General features: G+C 40.1%; 1 protein-coding gene across 1 annotated transcript; it reads right to left on the bottom strand.

Annotated features, from left to right (window-relative positions):
• Nucleotides 1-7,189: 7,189 nt before the first annotated feature.
• Nucleotides 7,190-17,915, bottom strand: bmp5 (bone morphogenetic protein 5). The gene is made up of 7 exons (XM_076743678.1): nucleotides 17,020-17,915; nucleotides 14,315-14,507; nucleotides 10,263-10,411; nucleotides 9,723-9,920; nucleotides 8,632-8,708; nucleotides 8,368-8,478; nucleotides 7,190-8,222 (listed from the first exon to the last, which is right to left on the bottom strand). The coding sequence occupies exons 1-7, from the start codon at nucleotides 17,516-17,518 to the stop codon at nucleotides 8,073-8,075; spliced, it is 1,377 nt and encodes a 458-aa protein (XP_076599793.1). The 5' UTR covers nucleotides 17,519-17,915; the 3' UTR covers nucleotides 7,190-8,072.
• Nucleotides 17,916-18,194: the final 279 nt, after the last annotated feature.

Here is an 18,194-nt window from a genome sequence, read left to right as displayed (position 1 = left end):
AACCAAATCAGTGCTGGTCATCATTTCTGCCAAAAAGTGAATAAAGGGAATTTTCTGTTGCAGTTATATTTGCCTGAAAATAAGCATTCATTCGTTTGAAATAATTTCATGGTGTTAGTGGTTTGTTGGGCTTTAAATTCTTTTCAGATGTCTGTAAATCTTTGCTTTCCAGAGCCTGGAAAGAATGAAAACTGCATTTTGCAGAAGTACTAAATTAGTGCATACTATTTCTATAAGAAGTCTGCTACCATAGCACACAGTGTTAGAGATGTATGCTGTATGTAAATGCATTTAAATAGATATTATATGAAGCTAAATACAATGTAACATCTCTTTATATCACAAAGAAAGGCTGAGAAATCTGTTGTCACTAACACCATAGCATATGTAATTCATCATTTGCTGTCTGTTGCCCAAAAATGACGACTTTTCATGGAAAAGCTGCTCTCTCAGTGGCTCTTTTTCAATCAGTGATAACTGCATAAGTCTATTAACCCTAACTGACCTTTCAGCATTTCTTCCTTCAAGGAAACTCGGCAGCTTTGGTGTATCTTGACAAATACCAGCTGCAGAGGGTCACTTTAAAGAACTGGCCTTCAGGGGCTTTTCTGCTTTTAGGAATCAATGTAAAGCAGGTGAGTGGAAACTTTCAAGTTTAACATCGTATGTAAGTAGAGGAAGAGTTGACGTTTTACAAAAAATAGCATTCTAAAACATTTCATCTGTAATCTGTAAGAAAACGAGAAATAGATTTAGATTAGATTTAGATTTATTTGTCCTTTTGCAAGGGAAATTGTTTCCACCTTCTGTACAGCCGCAAGAATACACAAATACATCAAAGTGGACAGATACATACATGAATCCAACAACATCCACCAGCGACCAGCAGATTTTCAAACTTTACAAACACATTTCAATCTGTAAGATGTTAGAGAAACATTAAACATTGGGTGTGGGTTCAAGCTCACACTGATATATGAAACATTGATCATAATACATACGGTACCATAAAAGTAACACAAATGATCGAAATTACTCTAAATGTAATTTGGTGTTAACTTGCAAAATCAACTCTCAGTAGTAGCCCTTAAGCAATTGTGATGTTTTAATTTCTGTTTTTTGGATGGGGGATTGTCATGACTGACAAAATTTGGTTTAGTTATCAGGCTAGTAACAAATAAAACAACTGCACCAACTGAAAGATGTTTCCTGTTAGGTTAAACTCTGAAAAAGGACAATACTCTTTACGTTTGTGTAGATTAGGCAAACAGATACGCCTTGACAGGAAAGAGGATGTCTCTGTGCTAGTTTCTAAGCTGTCTCCTGAGAACAATATATTTTACACATGAGGATTTTGGAGTCCAAGCAAATGATGAATGCCTCAAAATACTAAATAAAAATCAAACAGTGCAAAATGTCACAACATGTTTCTGAACTGGAAAAAGTTTCATATGAAAGAAAGAGGCCATTCTCCTTTTTGTGCTAAGAAAGAAACAGATGTGAAAAACAGTACTTTATAGAGCACAGGTTTCGGCATGGCATGAAAGAGGTATTAAGCTCTCAGATATATACTGAAAACAAAGTGGAGGAAAGAAAACAGGAACCAGATTAAATCAATTTTCATCCTCCATCCGTCTTCAATTTCTACATCATGGATTTAACTGAACTGTAACAACAAGAAAGTCCTGGTGCTGAGGGAATAGCACACTTATCATCACCCTGAAAGAAGCAATTATGACATAGTCTTTCAGAGAAGATGGAAGGATTTGTTGGATATATAGTTAGAATAATTACACCCAGTCCTCCAGCAGCAGACCGCTTGATGGTGCATAATTGAAACTGAAATAAGACAGGCGTCACAAGAGGAGCACAGAATAATAAATATGATAAAAAATAATCATGCTCTTGTATAAGAAAAGGCATCACCACCCCATTATACTCAGCTGCACACCAAGAGAAAAAATTACCCCGCAAACACGTTTCTCAAAATACAATGTAAAGCCTTTATAAAAATAGCAGCCTACCTTACAGTTTCTTCAGGAAGGCTGGCCACTCTGAGCCAACTTTCCACAGCTCCCCTTAGAGACAGCATGTGTGTTAAAGATTATCCTCACAGTAATCACACCACAGAGCGCCCCGTGGCTTTTAGTCACAAAAGCCACTGACCTGTGTGTTGGGTTTGTGTCCACACATGATCATGACTCTTGAGCATCGATTTACAAAATGCAATTCCTCTGGCTCTGCAAATGCAGCTAAAAGCGACGCGCCCGCCTGTTCGGAATAGTCAACATTAGTGTGTATTTCATGAGGAGTGGGATCAAAAACACTATAAATCCTTGCCGGTGAATAATTACTCATGTTATTCTTTGTGGGATGCTACAGTCTTCATTTGTTTAGTTTACGAGTGAACACCACTTTGTCAGAGATACACTCAGGTGGATGTTTCTAAGCACCCAGATATTTATTGTGCAGATTTTTATATTGTACCGTGGAGGACTTCATGGCTGGAGTACGGCTCCAACTGGCTCATAAAGCATAGCGATTTCCTTCAGTGTATGCATATCGTTGGTGGGAGAGAAACTGAATTTCACAGCAAAATTTACAACAGCCAGAAAACACATGCACCAGGTTAAGTGGTGGCTGTTGACATCTCTATTTGCAGTCTAAATTGGTACAGTAGCATGTTTCGGTCTTTATTTTTATGGTGGTGTGAGAAGATGACAAATAAACAGCAAACTGGTAAAGTGAAATACATATTGGTGTAGGGTGAGTATTGTTTGAAATGCTTCGATTTGAGTGTGGTACGTTAGTTTCGGCACAGATACAAACACATTTTTTATATCTTCTTTTTATAGAGACACATTTTTCTACTAAATCCTGTTTTTCATTTAACCAAAGAAGCCAAAGTTATCTAATGTTCAGTGTCAAAATATAAGCAGTTATACAATGCATCTAGATATAATAGTGTCAAATTGGCCAAAACGTGGTTCAAATCAGCAATTGCTCAGAAATCAATAAGATAAAAAACAAATAAATCTGACCAGACATTTCACACTAGCTTCCAGTGCTAATTTCGTTGGAAACAAAAAAAGTACTGGGATTCAATGTAGCCATAGAAAATACCAGACTGATGACAAGGACGAACGTTGCACCTGTATAGTGAGAATGAAACAGTGTGTGATTGACAGCACCAAACACAGCCTGAGACACTGGAAAACCTCTGTGTGCCTTTCTCCTGACACTCCATGTAGTGTAGTGCACAGTCAAGGCAGAAAACACCTGAAAGATAAGCTTCAGGCAGTGAGAGATACAGGCTTAAATATTCACTCTTAAATCAGAGCAGCTCCCTACAAGCCCCTACAAAACCAAAGAACGTTAGGTTGCATTATTTGGACCGACACGTCCAAGAGCTGGAGAGTCTTCATTGAAGTAAAGTGAAGTACGTGCTGTTGTTTTTCTTTAATCAGCTGCAGAGACAGTGATAACTGCTGATCTGCTGAGCAAAGCATAATCTCCATTCTCCACTATAAACACAACTACATGCATTTAATTGTCTTGGCTTCTACCTTGATGATGATTAAGTCAGAGTTGGTGCTTTAAATTGAAATATTTGAACAAAAATGATCTTTTTGGAGTGTTTTCAGTTTAAAAACAACAGACCAGATGGTTTTAATAGAACAAGTGTACTTTTATAGAGTCAATGGTGCTTTTTCTATCCTGCTTTTCCTCTTTTTTTTCTTTCATTAGCTCATAATTGTGCCCAGATATGCCCAGATTCTTTTAATGTACCATGTTTTGGCAGCATATTAAAACGCTGGTTTGCAAGCTCTGTGATACAGTAAATCAGCATGATTGACAGAGACATCCTTGGCCTGAGAAACAGGTTAATATCCTGCACATCTGCTTTGGTTTGTATTTTTCCTTTAAACCTTTCCTGTATTTTATGTGTTCTTTGACATAAATTGTGCAATAGATGGGCGACAGGAGGACATAACTAACCTGCACAGAGAAGAGAGACATTGTTAGCATATCATGTCAGTAGCTTTTATTTCTACTGAGACAAATCCACAATTCTCATGGAAAAATATGTTTTATAAACGCTGCATGCAATGAAAAAAAAAGAAGACGGAAAGCCCGTCCAGGACTGACTTTACAAACAACTGTATGTAAATACTTTCTATGGAGTTACAGTTAAGTAAACAAAGAGTTTAAATTTATGCCTCTAGTTTATTTATTTAATCATCTCAGAATACCAAGTACAAGATTCCAAAATATAGGAACGGTTCAAATGCACAGGTGTCACCTCTAATGGAAATGGGAAGTGACAGTTGAGTTCACAAACAGTCTGTTGTAACTCCCAGAACCTCAAGCCCCTCTCTCTTCTCCGGCTGGAGGAGCCAATGTGAATAACAAGCAAACATAACGTGTTTCTGCGTTGCCCTCTGTCGGGACACATTCCTCGCTGGTCCTGCTGCAGCCTTGTCATACCAAACAACATGTAAAAATGTGACCCATATGGTCTCCCTTCTCAAGAGGGACTGATTGAGCTGTATGGAAGTCATCGCCCACCCACAGAATACAAATAAGGAGAACCATATGTGGGGAGATGAATTAGGTAAACTGCACAACATTTTTATTAGATACAATTTCACTTGCCTTGTGAATGGACTGCAAGGTGACACTTTGAAAATAAACTCTGAGCCACAGAAAGAAAAAGACCTCTGGTTAACGGACGGTAAGTCAGCGAAACACGGAACTGCTAAACCAAAAGAACAACAACTATTGTGTTTTGTACAGGCAGTTGCATTAGATTGATCAAAATGTGACCAAATAAGCATCATGTCAATCATTTAGAAGAGTAACTGTGCCAGTGAGTGTGCCTTTAAAGTAACTGGCATATTAAACTGCATTAAAACTGTGAACAAATGTTTAGCTTTGCAGTTTATTCATATGTTTGTGTAAAATCAAGCCTTTCTTTCATGAATTACTGACCGTGTTTGATTTTCATTTCAAATCCAAATGTTCTCATTCAGAACACTTGTTTACAGAATGAATAACAAAATACTTTGAGTGCAGTATAAATAAATCACTACAGGACATTAACCTATGTGTTCTTAGGAGCCACTGGCACAGAAACAGACACGTGTGTAAAAACCCTGAAGTGCAGTTCTTATTCTTTCCGTAGATAATAAGGAAAAGACACTTCTAAACCTTTTTTTGTTGTATGCTTCCACATAAACAGAAACTGTTGCTATTATATTAAGTTACTCGGAATCTTTGAAGTTTACAGACTAATCAATGTGGATGGCTGATTATTGACTGATTGCTGCATTACAGACTAGAAAATATTGCAGCATCTGTCATTTAATCTTTGAGGACGTCTCTGAGCCTCCAGCACGAACGCGTCTGTCAGTGGTCTGACAGTATCAGTGGCTCGTTACGTCAGCTTTTTGTTTATACTCTGCAGCATTTGTCAATGCATTTCCTGCTCGTTTTGATTTAGATTAAATAAAAACGACCTGAATCATCAAGCATTTGTGACTTCTGACACGCAGCCAGTCCCGGCCTGCTAAAAGCTTCAAGATGATCTCTCTTCACTAAATATATCACATTTGCTGAACAAAAGAACATGTTCTTAACAGCCGCTCACATGGACATGTCTGCTTTCTCAATCAGCTTGAGAGAATAAACATGTTTGTGGTCGAAAAAAAAGCCTAATGTCAGCACCTGGAAACACACCCTGAGATTATAACTGTGTTTATGTAAAGCCTGGAGTATGTTGTGACATAGTCTATAAACCTGAGGGCATGATGCATGAATAATTCACAAGAAACCCTTCATGAAAAGTAAACTGCAATGGGTTGTGACCTTTTTCCAGCATGTTTTAGAAGTGGCCACTGGAAGTGCTGATCTGATGAATGTCAGGCACCTCTGACTCACTGCAGCCTGTTTTTGACCACGGGGGTCTCAGAGGGGAAGGGGCCGCTATATTAATCTGCCCTGAGTATGGCAATTGTTACCCTTTTCTTTCATGTGGTCAGGAGGTTGCTGTCGAGAGAGCTGCGTAGTTTTGGAGAACTTAAATAGGAGCGCATTCATAGCAGTGCCTGCGTTATAGAAAAGGAAGAAATGTGGCTGAATTGGAAAGAATCCATGATATTAAACAGTAGATGGGATTGTGAAGTGCTAGGAGTAATCATGCCAGGCAACAGGCCGCAGGAATGCAAATCACCCCTCAAGCCAAGAGTTAAGTTAGCAGGTGGCCTCTTCTATTCACTGAATGTCAACACTCCTTTTAGATGGAGCCCACATAACATCTGGGCAGGCCAGCCACTGCTTTTAATTAAGTGAAATACAGTCACTCAATGTTCTGCCATGTCAGAGAAAAAAAATGTTATAAAAGTGGGAGGGTAGGGGGAGAAAAAGTGCAACAGTACATATCCTGTGTTCAGCGAAGGTCAACACAGTTGTGTAAATAAATATTAATCCTTAACCTAATCCCTAGATTTCCAAGACCATTGAAAATACCTGCGGATCCAGAGTTCTTCTCTGGAAATAGCGTGTCCTCACAGATTTTTCTGGAAATTACACTCGTCCCGCATGAGGAGGAAATGCAACAACACTCGCTAATTTTAGTTTATGGTCTCCACTTTGTTTCCCGCAGTGTATCGTAGCTCTGAGCAGATGGCAACGTCCAAAACATGAGTGAGCAGAAGCAAGCAGAGATGTGCCATACACTTCGCATAAATCATGTGATGGATGCTGTCTTTCCCCATAATCAGGAAGGGATTGCTTACAAAATGATATACCTTTCTCTGCTGGCAGCCTCATGATAATCACCCTTTTGGGCTGTCTTTGGAGGTCACAGCACTACTTTACTGCGAGCACTGTACCACTAGTATTACCACTCCCCAAGAGCATGTCAACAGGCTCCGTGGGTGGACCCCTAGTTTATATCATACTTGTCAAACATTTATAAATCTGCGACGGCAGTCCGGCAACAGTGTGTAAAACATGAGCACTCCAAAACTCCAAACAGAAATACAAAAGGACAACTTGAATTCGAAAAGGCTGGAGGACTCGCAGCTGGAGGAAGGGGGAAAAGCTCCAAGATGAAATTTCTGCATTTAGTTTGGGGTGATATATGGTTGCAGAAAAAGTGGTGGCGTCAAGTAAAGGTACAAAATGAGAGTTTTTAAAGTGGTACATTTATTAAAATACACAACACTCTACATGAAGATATACTTTCCCCAAACGTAAGCTAGAATTAGTGTGAAGCAAAGACGTCCACAGACGAGTGAGAAAACAGTGTTTATGGAGGCGTTTCATAATCCCCATTCTGTGGACATACTCACATATATTTAAAAAAAAAAAAAAAAAAAGCTGGCATGGAAAAGGTGAAACAGTATCAGTGCTGAAAGATGGTGACGGCTTGAAAAAAGCTTTGGGCAGTTTGGTTTCGATTAGAGAGCGCTCACTGTTTTTTCCCCCTGTGAAGCAGTTTGATTTACAGAGTTTCCAACAGCCTGTTCAAGATGTGATGTTAGCGCTAATAGCATCACCCTGAAGCCTTCCTTGACTTTCATTTTAACTTGTGATGCTGCGTTTTCTGACATTATTCTGCATGTATCATTCATTTATTGGTCCATTACAGAAACTAAATACAAAATTAGTACTGAAGAAACATATATCATACACTGTATAACCACGTCAGTGAGTTTTTATCACGAGTGTTTCATGAAAGGGGAAATACAAGAACAAGGGGAAGCGATCTTATGTATCATGATGACTCCAGTGAATAGTTAACTCATAAAAGTTATCATACAGACATAGCTAAGAGAGAGTATATGCCAATGGACACAGAAGTTAAATGATAACTGGCTTAAAGTAAAATCAACAGTTTGTTCTAATCATTTAAATATCACAATATTCAGTGCTATTTTTAAAAAAGAAAATAAATTAGGTAATAAAACTTTATATACATAATACTGTACATCACATCACACCTGCAGCACATGTGTTTTCCAGCGATTCCCGTACCAAATAGCATAAATTAAAGTTATCCCCAGCCACTAATGGCAGCCGCAAGACCTAACTACCATATTTCTATATTTCTTGAGGATAACATTTGAGCTGTCATCAAAGTAAAGTACTGATATTGCGTTGAGCTTGGTCGGAGCACAGCATGGCTTTGGCACATTGTCAGGAAACATTAAATGGACCTATGAATGAGAGCATAAAGTAGGTTTAAAAGAGGTGCAACAGCAGTGAGTTTCAAATGAATTAGAACTGCTAAGAGCCTTATGTTAGCTTTTAACGCCATTTTATCACATTGCACATATGCAACACACGTTAAAGAATACTTACCAGGGTTTGCACAATGGCATGATTTGTTGCATTCATGTGTGCGTTGAGTGGAAAAGAGCATTCACCATCGCAGTAAAAGGCAGCATAGCCCTCAGGTGCGATGATCCAATCCTTAACAAAATGGAGCTTTTATTTACAACATATTTTGAGTTTTCTTAAAGTCACCTTAAAATCTCCAAAAAAAAAAAAAAGGTGTTGTTCTTTGTGTTATTGCCATCCATTTGTGTTATGAATGTGTTTTGGTGTGAAAGCATTTTGTCTTACCTGCCAGCCCAAATCTCGAAAACTGACATAAAGTTCATGCTTCTTGCAGGCTTGTTTCTGTTCACTTGTGTTGTAATCTGAAAAAATAAAAGGCTATTAATCATCACAGAAACTAATGATTGTTTATGTACTTTTGTTTGCTTACTGTAGGAAGGATAGCAAACAGTGGATATAAAGCTTCCAAACAAATCCACTAGACACATACACACACAGTACATAAACACTGCAGCCCATAAATACATTTGTGAGTACATGAGAGCGTCCGGGAGTTACAGGCGTTTCCTCATCCCTCATTCCCTCATCAGCGTGTGAGGGTCATAAATCTATGCAACAGGAAAACTAACCATCAGGACTGCCCGATGGAATAATTCAAAAACCTTTTTTGGGTCATTTATTATTCCTTGAATTAATTCCTCATTGATTTGATGTACAGGACGGTGGACTGTGCCGCTGCCCAAAGTGAGGCCTGCGGGACAAAGCTGGCCAGCCGTAAGGTTGGATTTGGCCCACCAGATGTTTCTAGCAAAAATAAATAAACTAATTTAAAAGATTTAATATAACTTGGGGTCGTACACATATATAATAATACAGTACAATAAGTGTTTTCACCTTAATGTTAATGTTATTTATGCAATCGACATGCAGATCAGAACTTAATGCCGAATAAACCTTTGATTCCAAATGACACGTTTTTTGTAAATCTACTGTTTTCTTGCCTCCAGATTAGCATTAAAAGTCTAAAGCCCTGCAAGTGGCCCCTCCAGACTGCCATGTTCATTACACCCCACAATGTGAAAATTAAGACAAACATACATCAACAGCAATAGGGCTAAAAATGTAAGGTTTGTTCTGAAGATGGCACCAAAGGAGAGGAATGATAAAGGTCACAAATCTAAATTTCATGGCAATCTGGTCAGTGATTGTGGATGTATCTTGCTGCAGGAAATGAAGTTGGTCAGTCGGAAAAATGGCTGAACAGTCTGATGCAACAATGGCTGAACAATGGATTTAATTTAGAGATCTGATATAGGGACAAAATAGATTATAAAAACACTTGCAGCATCTTAACTACATCATAAAAGTGCACATACCTCCAGGTTTTGGTGCCCTGGATGATTCTTGTTGATTAGTAGATTTATTGCGATTGTGGTTCTTTTTCTTCCCACCAGCAGCTCTGACAGAGCGAAGCAACACCCCACTGGCCTTGAAGAAAGCAACTAGGAACGGCTGTTTGGACTGAGGCCCGTTCCTCCCAATGATTCCAGCAGATTTTATGTTGATACTTCGCCCTTTAAAAAACAGAAGGTAAATAAAACCTTCAAAATAAAAATAAAGAAAAATGGGATATTTGATCATTTTATGAGTGCTTTCAGATGTGATTCTGAAGTCCGGCATCTTTACAAATACTAGATCAAGGCATTCATCTTCTTTGTGGATTTGTGGCCATTTGTTGTTAGTAAATAATAATGCTAATATACAAATAAACAAGTCACATCAGCCCCGAAGTCAGTCAAATGCAGACATTGTGAATTGTCTTAAAAGATGAACTTACTGACCTTTACTAGATTCCCAGAGGCTGAGAGAAATCTGGGGAACAAATCATAGAAAGGAAAACTGAAAGCTTCACTTGCCATCTACAGTCTCCACACAGAGCTGCAGGCCCAAGTTCTGCTGTGGGTTCATCACCCAGTGGTTACTGGTGGCCGTGATGTCGAAGACTAGCCAGCCCCCATCGGACGCCTGGACTTTTTTGGAATCAAGCAAGAACGTCTCTGCATCTCTGAAGGTAAGAAAAAGCAATGAAATAAACATCTGCATTAAACAAACTGCAGTTAAAATGATCCACACACAGACAGCCAGTACACGAAACGGCAACTGCCATTAAAAAAGATACATGATTATTATCATGATCCAGTAAATAATTATTTAAATGTTGTCTGTATGTTGGTTTTCAACATTATTACTGTGTTTCAGTCTGTCAAACAGATGGTGAAATGAATGTTGTCAATAAACTGCTGCATTATAAACAAATTACAGAACCTCAGAGCTACAGTGCGCTAAGCTCTAGAACAAATAAGAACTGTCTGTGCACCTTAACCTTGCATAGTTTTAATGGGACACAGAAAAGAAACCATATGCTCCTTTGAGGGCATTTAGGCTGAATCCAAGAGGTCTTAACCAGTTAGACTGGAACAGATAAACGAAGTATCACTGACTGATCACAAATGGATACTTCAGCCCAAACTCTTTAGCAGAAGCCAAAATCTGAGTGGCTTTTATTAGTTTCTTCATCTCTTTATCCTGTTGAAACCAAACATTCTTCTCGAGAAAGCCTTCGGTATTGAAACCTGGTGAATTGGTGAGTTCAAGTCATTTTTGTACGCCAACATTGTGCAGGAGATAAAAAGAAAGCAGCGCCGCTATTGTTGAAGAGGCTGTAACTTGTAATAAGCTGCAGAGTTGTGTGGTACAACGTGCGCCAAGATTTCAGCTATTTGATTGGCAAAACATTTCAGGAGTTATGAATCATGTATATCAGCCTTTGTGTATTTTTAACATGAGCCTGACATAAGGCATCAATCAACCCTAAGTTGAAAAGCCCCGCTTCGCAATTTGCATTGGATTCATTTCAAGAGGCAGATCGGATAAGGCAGCGCCTGTTCAGTTTTTGTGGTTACATGGTGCTGGTATGTGGGAACCAAGAGTTTCCATGTGGGCCCCCAAGGTTCAGGAATTATTCATGTGTTTACTGCAGGTGTAATAAAGCTCAACCTCATGTGTTATTCTGCATGAGGTCAATCCTTAAGAGTGACGTACTGCTGAACTTCCTCTTTGAAATGCACAGTATTGCGCTTACATCCTGTGCTAATTTCATTATTCCCATAGCCATACCCAAGAGGAAAATGTTCATCCCGCCCCTTCATCTGTGATTACTGGATGTACTGTTCCACACAGAGTGAGCTAACACCGGGGATAGACATAACTCCTCTTTTTAGACAAGTCAGTCCCCTCTAAATTATGTTCACATGCCACTATTCCTCATTAGCAATTTATGTTCAGTAGCAAAGTTCAGTTTACCTTGCGAGGCAGCTGGATTCACAAGACCACGCGAGCCAAGAATCCATCTTGCCAGGCTTAAAGTTATGCACTTGTGGTCAGTAGTTTGGACCGATCAGCGCCCCATGAGGAACTACTGGCAGCTATGGACGTGGTTTACGCGTGACGACAGCGAGAGAAGCGACTGTTTGTGTCAACAACAATGGCGGCTCCTAAAGAGGTTAGCATTGATGCTGCTGTAGCATCAGTTATATCAGACCTGGTGAGGATTTCTTCATTGAAAGAAGAGCAAAGAATGGCACAAAAGGCTTTTTTCATGGAAAAGATGTTTTTGCTCTCCTCCAGACTGGCTTCGGCGAGGGTTAGGGCTACTACATCATATGGTTTGTTGATGTGATTGGTTGAAGTTAGCCCCTGATAGACGGTTTCCAAGGACGACTTCCTGTGTAACAAACCATCTGGCGCATCAGCTTAAAGTTCAGCACCAGCGCAGGACATAGTGCAACGTTGATATAATGGAGTGAAAGGAGGTGAGGTGGATACGTAGTTGTCTGACTTTAAAGGTACTCTGTGGAGTTTTTGCCCACTGGTACTGTTGAGATATGTAGCAATATGTTTTTAAGAGGTACTCATTTTGTTAGTATCTTGTCCTGCTCATGTGCACAAGGACGATGGTTTCCCCAGTTGACAGTTAGCGGCAGTAAAGCACCAGAAAATGTTGCAATGTGCCAAAAAAGGTAGTGAAGAAGATTAACTGCTAGGAATCAAACTTGGCTCTGGAAATGCATTCAACGTGTTTATTAGCTCTCAACCATACCCACGTTGTGTTTTGGTGAGAAAGAGTGAATATAAACATAACTTCACTGGTTTAAGGAAAAACTCTCTACTACAACGTCAGCATCTCGAGTTTAATCTCACACTCAAAGTAGTGGTGAGTAATATTTTACTTATTTATCATTGACTGCAACCTTTCCTTAAACCTAACAAAGTGTTTTTTAAAGTATTGACATGAACTGAGGGCAGAGAGGGCAACAAAAGTTCCTCAGGAGGTTGCAGTTAGTTTAAATGGTCAATATCTTCAACCGTTTAAAATGCCCAAACAAAGTGGTTTTAATTTACTTCAGCCAAAAGTTAACCATACTTCAGCTGGTATACAAGTGGAATGTTTAGCAATAACCACACAGAAACCATCTGTGTGATGTGACAAATGTGTATGTTCAGTATTAACATTCTGTCAAACATAGAAGAATGTGTATGGCTTCACAGACTAATAGTTCTCATATAAAATGCATTTGTCCTCATTTTTTTGAGTTCAGGAAAAACTTGTTTTAAAATCAAATATTCCGATATTGTTTCTAAGTTTTCCCACACTGGGAAAGAATTGGTCTTTGTGAACACTAACTAAAACACACTATTCCCCATGAAAACGTGTGTGAAAACTTAAACGGAGCAGTCTTCCCCTTTAAGATGGCAGAGTCCATTGACTTGGACCTTTTCAAAGCCCAGGAGGGCCATATCTCCCCTTCAATCACCCACACACATTTTTGGCAAGCGAATGTGGGCCCACTTTTAAGTACACCCTTGTGTATTCAGCTATGTCATAGTTTAAACTTCCGGAATATTGTTAAGACAGGCAGGTGGTGGGCATAACAGTGACCACGGGAGCACCCGAGGGAGCCCCCTCCCCCCTATGTGGGCCCTCATGGACTCATCTGGGACACGGCCAGCTTGGCAGGCAACACAAGACGAGTGATAACTGATGGACCTTCCAAGCTTCGTAAGTGGCCAACTTGCTAATGGAGTTCTCTTTATCCGAGAACTATATTTGTAAGGCAGACATGGTGCGAATGAAGGAGAACAGAGTTGGAGATAGAAGGGCCTTCTATGCGAATGGAAAGTTTCAACCGTGCAAGACAATAGCTGTTGGGCTATTTGCCTCTTTAACTGTGAAATATGGGATCAAAATACAACACGTGTTTATCTTTTACCTTTATTACAGTGAAGCTGCAGCTATTTTTGTCTTCTTTCCATCAATTTGTAATTGCAAACAGGATGATGTTCGGTGTCTGCTTTATGTTTCAGAGCATTAAAAATGAGTGAGAACAGGCTCGAAGCAGCCTGTACTCTTTGTTTCGCTTTGTTCTTTTGGGGGGGATTCTTCATTCCTCTAGGACTGATTTATTGAATGAAGCCAGATTAATTTTCTGTGAAATGTCAAAGATCAGCCTGTTTATCTTCAGCAAAGTGATATATCTATAGAGCAATATTATAAGAATACTTCATTGAAAGCACTCACAGTATCATTTAAGTAGAATTAGAAAAAAAATTAGCACCAAAATGTACTTAAAGTATCAAAAGTAAAAGTACTCATCAGGCAACATAATGTCCCCTGTCAGTGTGACACTGGACCAGAGTGAGTGGTTTGAAAGCAGCATTTTAATGTTTGAACTGGTTGAGTTGGAACTAGTTCACTCTTTTACTACTTCATATATTATTAGTAGTTGAACGTATAACAATGCATCATTTTGTATAAGGCGGTGAACTGAAGCACAGTACTTGAGTAGATGTACTTAGTTACAACCCAGCTCTACCTTTAAAGTCTGGTTTTGGTTTATTAGGTACTTACTTGTTCTGATATTCCTTGATGACTTGATATATGGAAACCTTCAGAGTGATATTGTCGTACCGGGAATGACTGCGGTCCTTATAGATTCGAAACTCTGCAGCAGTCACCGCCTCTCCGTCGGGGATCTGAGTCAGATCAAAACGGAACTCCTTGTAGTGTCTTCTTTGGTGAGAAAAATCTTTATCTTTCTCCACTGGGAAAGGAAATATTTCATAATGAATTTCATTTTTACTGGCAGTAAAGCTGATCAGAAAATACGGCTTCAACTCCTGAACCGCTGTGCGTGTTACTCAGAAGAGAAAATATGCCGGCATTAACGCACAGAAAAAAAAGCAATTTATCACATCTTCTTTTACATTCCAGGTCCAATCCAAACATTTTGACTACCAACAAAAGCACTTTCCAGTTCATTAAATCAGTCAACTGAATACAGGTAGCAGTTCCCAGACAGGCCCTCTACTGTGTGCCTAACTGCATTCTCTGGCCATGATGAATGGGCTGTCAGTTAAGAAAAACAGGCTGATTTCAATTAAAGACACTTTCGTCTGCTCCTCAAGTGAGAGAAAAGACCAGACAGGATTCTTCAGCGTCATGTGAGCGTCTACTCTGACCTCATTTCTGACCTTATACTGACCTCCTGTAGGTTTCATACAACGCACTAAGAGTGTTTACTGACCCTTAACCTTTAAAACTAAATATTTTTTATATAATGAGTAACATCAGATATCTTTTCTAAGGCCTGTCCATTCTGAAAATGCTTAAAAACTCACAACGTGTGCTTATTTTGTATTTTCCTGCATGGAAACAAAGAAAAACAGATATGTACAGCTTGATTTTTCATCTATTTTTGCAGATGAAATTATAATGGCATAAGAAAGCTTCAGTGTATGAACATGCTGAAAAATAAGATGCTTTGATGCTGCTAAAAAAGTGACTCACAGCCTGCCTGGTAGCAGAAGAGAGGCATGCGGCCGAGGTCAGTGGATTTTCTAACATCCACGGTGATATCATGCAGTGCGTTTCCCTGATATTTTATCGAGGAGAGAATGCCTGCAGTTACTTAGCGCAGACGGGTCAGAGGTCAGGTCTGACTTTTACCCACCGAGCATGTTTCATCATATTAGCCACGGGCAGTAATCTGAAGCAGAAGTGCCAGAAAGCATGCAGCATTTAACTTTCAAAAAGCTAAAGATTAAATAATAATGCCGTCACTCCAGGGGTGAGCATGTTCTACCAGGACCGCATTTTGTTAAAGATTAACAAACGATTGGTGCGTTTCATTCTTACACCCTGTTGGATACAATCTATGGATGGATTTCCAGTGGCTGACTCCTTATTTATACATTGAAAGTTCAAACGGTGTCAGTAAACATATTAAACTGCGCGAAATGCCACATGGACGTTTGTAAAACAGTTGAGGTCAGAAGCTATATTTGAGTGTACTGTAATAAAGACAGAGCCCCATTGAACACTTCGCTGACAGTCCCCAGAACGAGAGCGGAGCTTTCAAGGCTGACAGTGTACATGCCCTGCTATAGTGGTAAGTGGAAACAGATGGGCTCAGGCCAAGGTGAGGGATTATACATGCGGGCGGCTCTACACAAATTCATTTTTACATGTTTTGCTCCATATTTAAGAAAATAAAATCCTTAACACTACAATACCAACATTATGTAAAGTTTCCTCATCCAGGAGTTTCTTATGCAGCATCATATTTCACTTTGGAGAAACTTCCATGTGGCAGGCTTGATATATCAATTCTAATTACACAGTAAAATAACACAAATACAAAGAATAGAGCAACTGCTTCCTCTTAGTGACAGAACCTCAAGATACGGGTATCAGTCAATATCACTCCCATTTTAACGACAGGAAATAATTCAGACCAATTTTCTCAAGGTCAGACAGTCATCTGATAAGTTGCTCTGAACTGCTGGGTTAAGGGTCACGGCTACTGAACAAACACAGTCATTATACAGATCAGCTGCTTTTTAATAGAAAGCAGCACAAATTGATAAGGTCAAAATGATGGGCCTAATTCTGTTAAATACAAAACATTTCACACAAGGCTAAAAGCAGCTGAACGCCTCAGAGACCAGATGATGACTGATGTCTGAAAATGTGCTCACATATTCACGTTTAGAGGGAGAAACAGAAAACAGGCTATACAAGAGTGAGGGAGTGAGGGGAAGTCAACAACGGTAAAACTTAGATGATCAGCACATTTTTTTATAGGACAACAACGCTCTGATTATTTTAACTAAGTCTGTCCGATTATTTAAAGAAAACGACTTAACTGCATGTGCTGAAAGCAACACAACAGACAGGCCAAGAAATATAGTTAAAACAGGCCTAACTCTTGAAATACATGCAGGTCATGCTGAATTACTCTGTTGCTCCTTGTCTGCACTTAATATACAAAATATCGAGCTTTTCATCAAGCACACAGTTAAAGCAGATGTAGGTAAAAATCCTTATCATATCTTATTTATTTCCTTTCCAGTGGAGGGGAAGAAGATGAAGGGAAACAGGGGCTGGCTTTTTTTTTTTTTTTTTTTTTTTTAAAGCTTCGAGATGTGGTTTTGGAATTAAAGTGTTTGCATCTCTGAATAATATTGAACCCAGGCAGCTTAATTTCGATTGATTATTTAATTTTGACTTAAAGAAACCTGTTGAGAAATTAGCCCGCTTTTAATACCACTTACCTAAATTGACAAAACTCATAACCATGTCGGCATCGTTGAGGAAGTTGGTGTCGTGCGCTGAGGTGAGTGCGGGGCTGTGGCCTAACAGAGGCGCCGCGCGGTAAGGCTGCGCCACACGGGAGTACCCTGCGTGCTGGGGGCTGTAGTAACCTTTCCTGGAGTGCCCTTGAGCCTTGGAACTAAAACTCTTCCCCACGCCCTGCTGCACCCCCTCCTCCTCCTCCTCCTCCACGGCCATCGCGTTGTACAGGTCGAGCATGAACAGCGGCGCGGAGGACGCCTGCTTCCCGGGAGAGAAGGGCCTCGGACGGTGAGGCAAGCCCAGGATGGAGAGGATCTCTCTCTGGATCTCCCGGCGCTCGTGATTGCGCAACCTCCTGTAAATAAAACTGGAGTGCACATGGTTGTCACTTAACCCGCAATGAGCGCAGGACAGAAAACTGAGGCAGCTCCACGCCAGTCCAAGCACCGCACGGTTCAAAGGTGTAAGCGCTGTCATCTTGACAATTAGTTCACTCTGGGGTGTGAAGTTGAACTACATCGCACAAGTAAAAGAATTTATATCTCTGCCAATACGGAATCATAAGCTTTCCATATTAGACAGAGGCGCCACAGCTTTCACGGTGGCAACTGCGGAGGCTTTTTTTTTTTTAATCAAACAGTCAGCGCTTCTACAAATGAGGGATCAGCTTGCAGAAAAGTCGCCGCTCCTCTCCTGTGTGCGAGGCTTCTCCAGTAGTATTTACTCCTCCAGGGTCCATCCAAAGTCTCCGCACACACCAAGTATTTATGGAGATATGACCCCGTCCCTCACCTTACTCCTCTGTGATGCAGAAACACGTAGGTACGCCCATAAAGTCGAGGGATAACCCGGAGTTTCCAGTGGATGAAACGTGTTGAAGTGTGTTAACAGAGAGGAGCTCTCGACTCATGCTCCTGCTCGCATTTTCCTTTTTTTCTCCCCCTTTCCTGAGAGTGCATTGGGGCAAGTTGCCCTCTGAGTCCATCCCACACTCAACCTTTGTTTTTGCATCCACTTCTAGCAGCCGCAATAAAACTTCAGGCCGGTCCCATGATGAATGTGGCGGCTCGGGAGTGTAAAAGGAGACACTTGAAATCCGAGAGCCCGTCTTAACGAGTGAAAGACTAATGACAGAGGCTTTTAATCACCTCAA

The sequence above is a fragment of the Chaetodon auriga genome, chromosome 11 (genome assembly GCF_051107435.1).
Source record: "Chaetodon auriga isolate fChaAug3 chromosome 11, fChaAug3.hap1, whole genome shotgun sequence".
Lineage (NCBI taxonomy): Eukaryota > Metazoa > Chordata > Actinopteri > Chaetodontiformes > Chaetodontidae > Chaetodon > Chaetodon auriga.
Note: the sequence above shows the minus strand (reverse complement) of the source record. Positions and strands in the feature narration are given on the sequence as shown.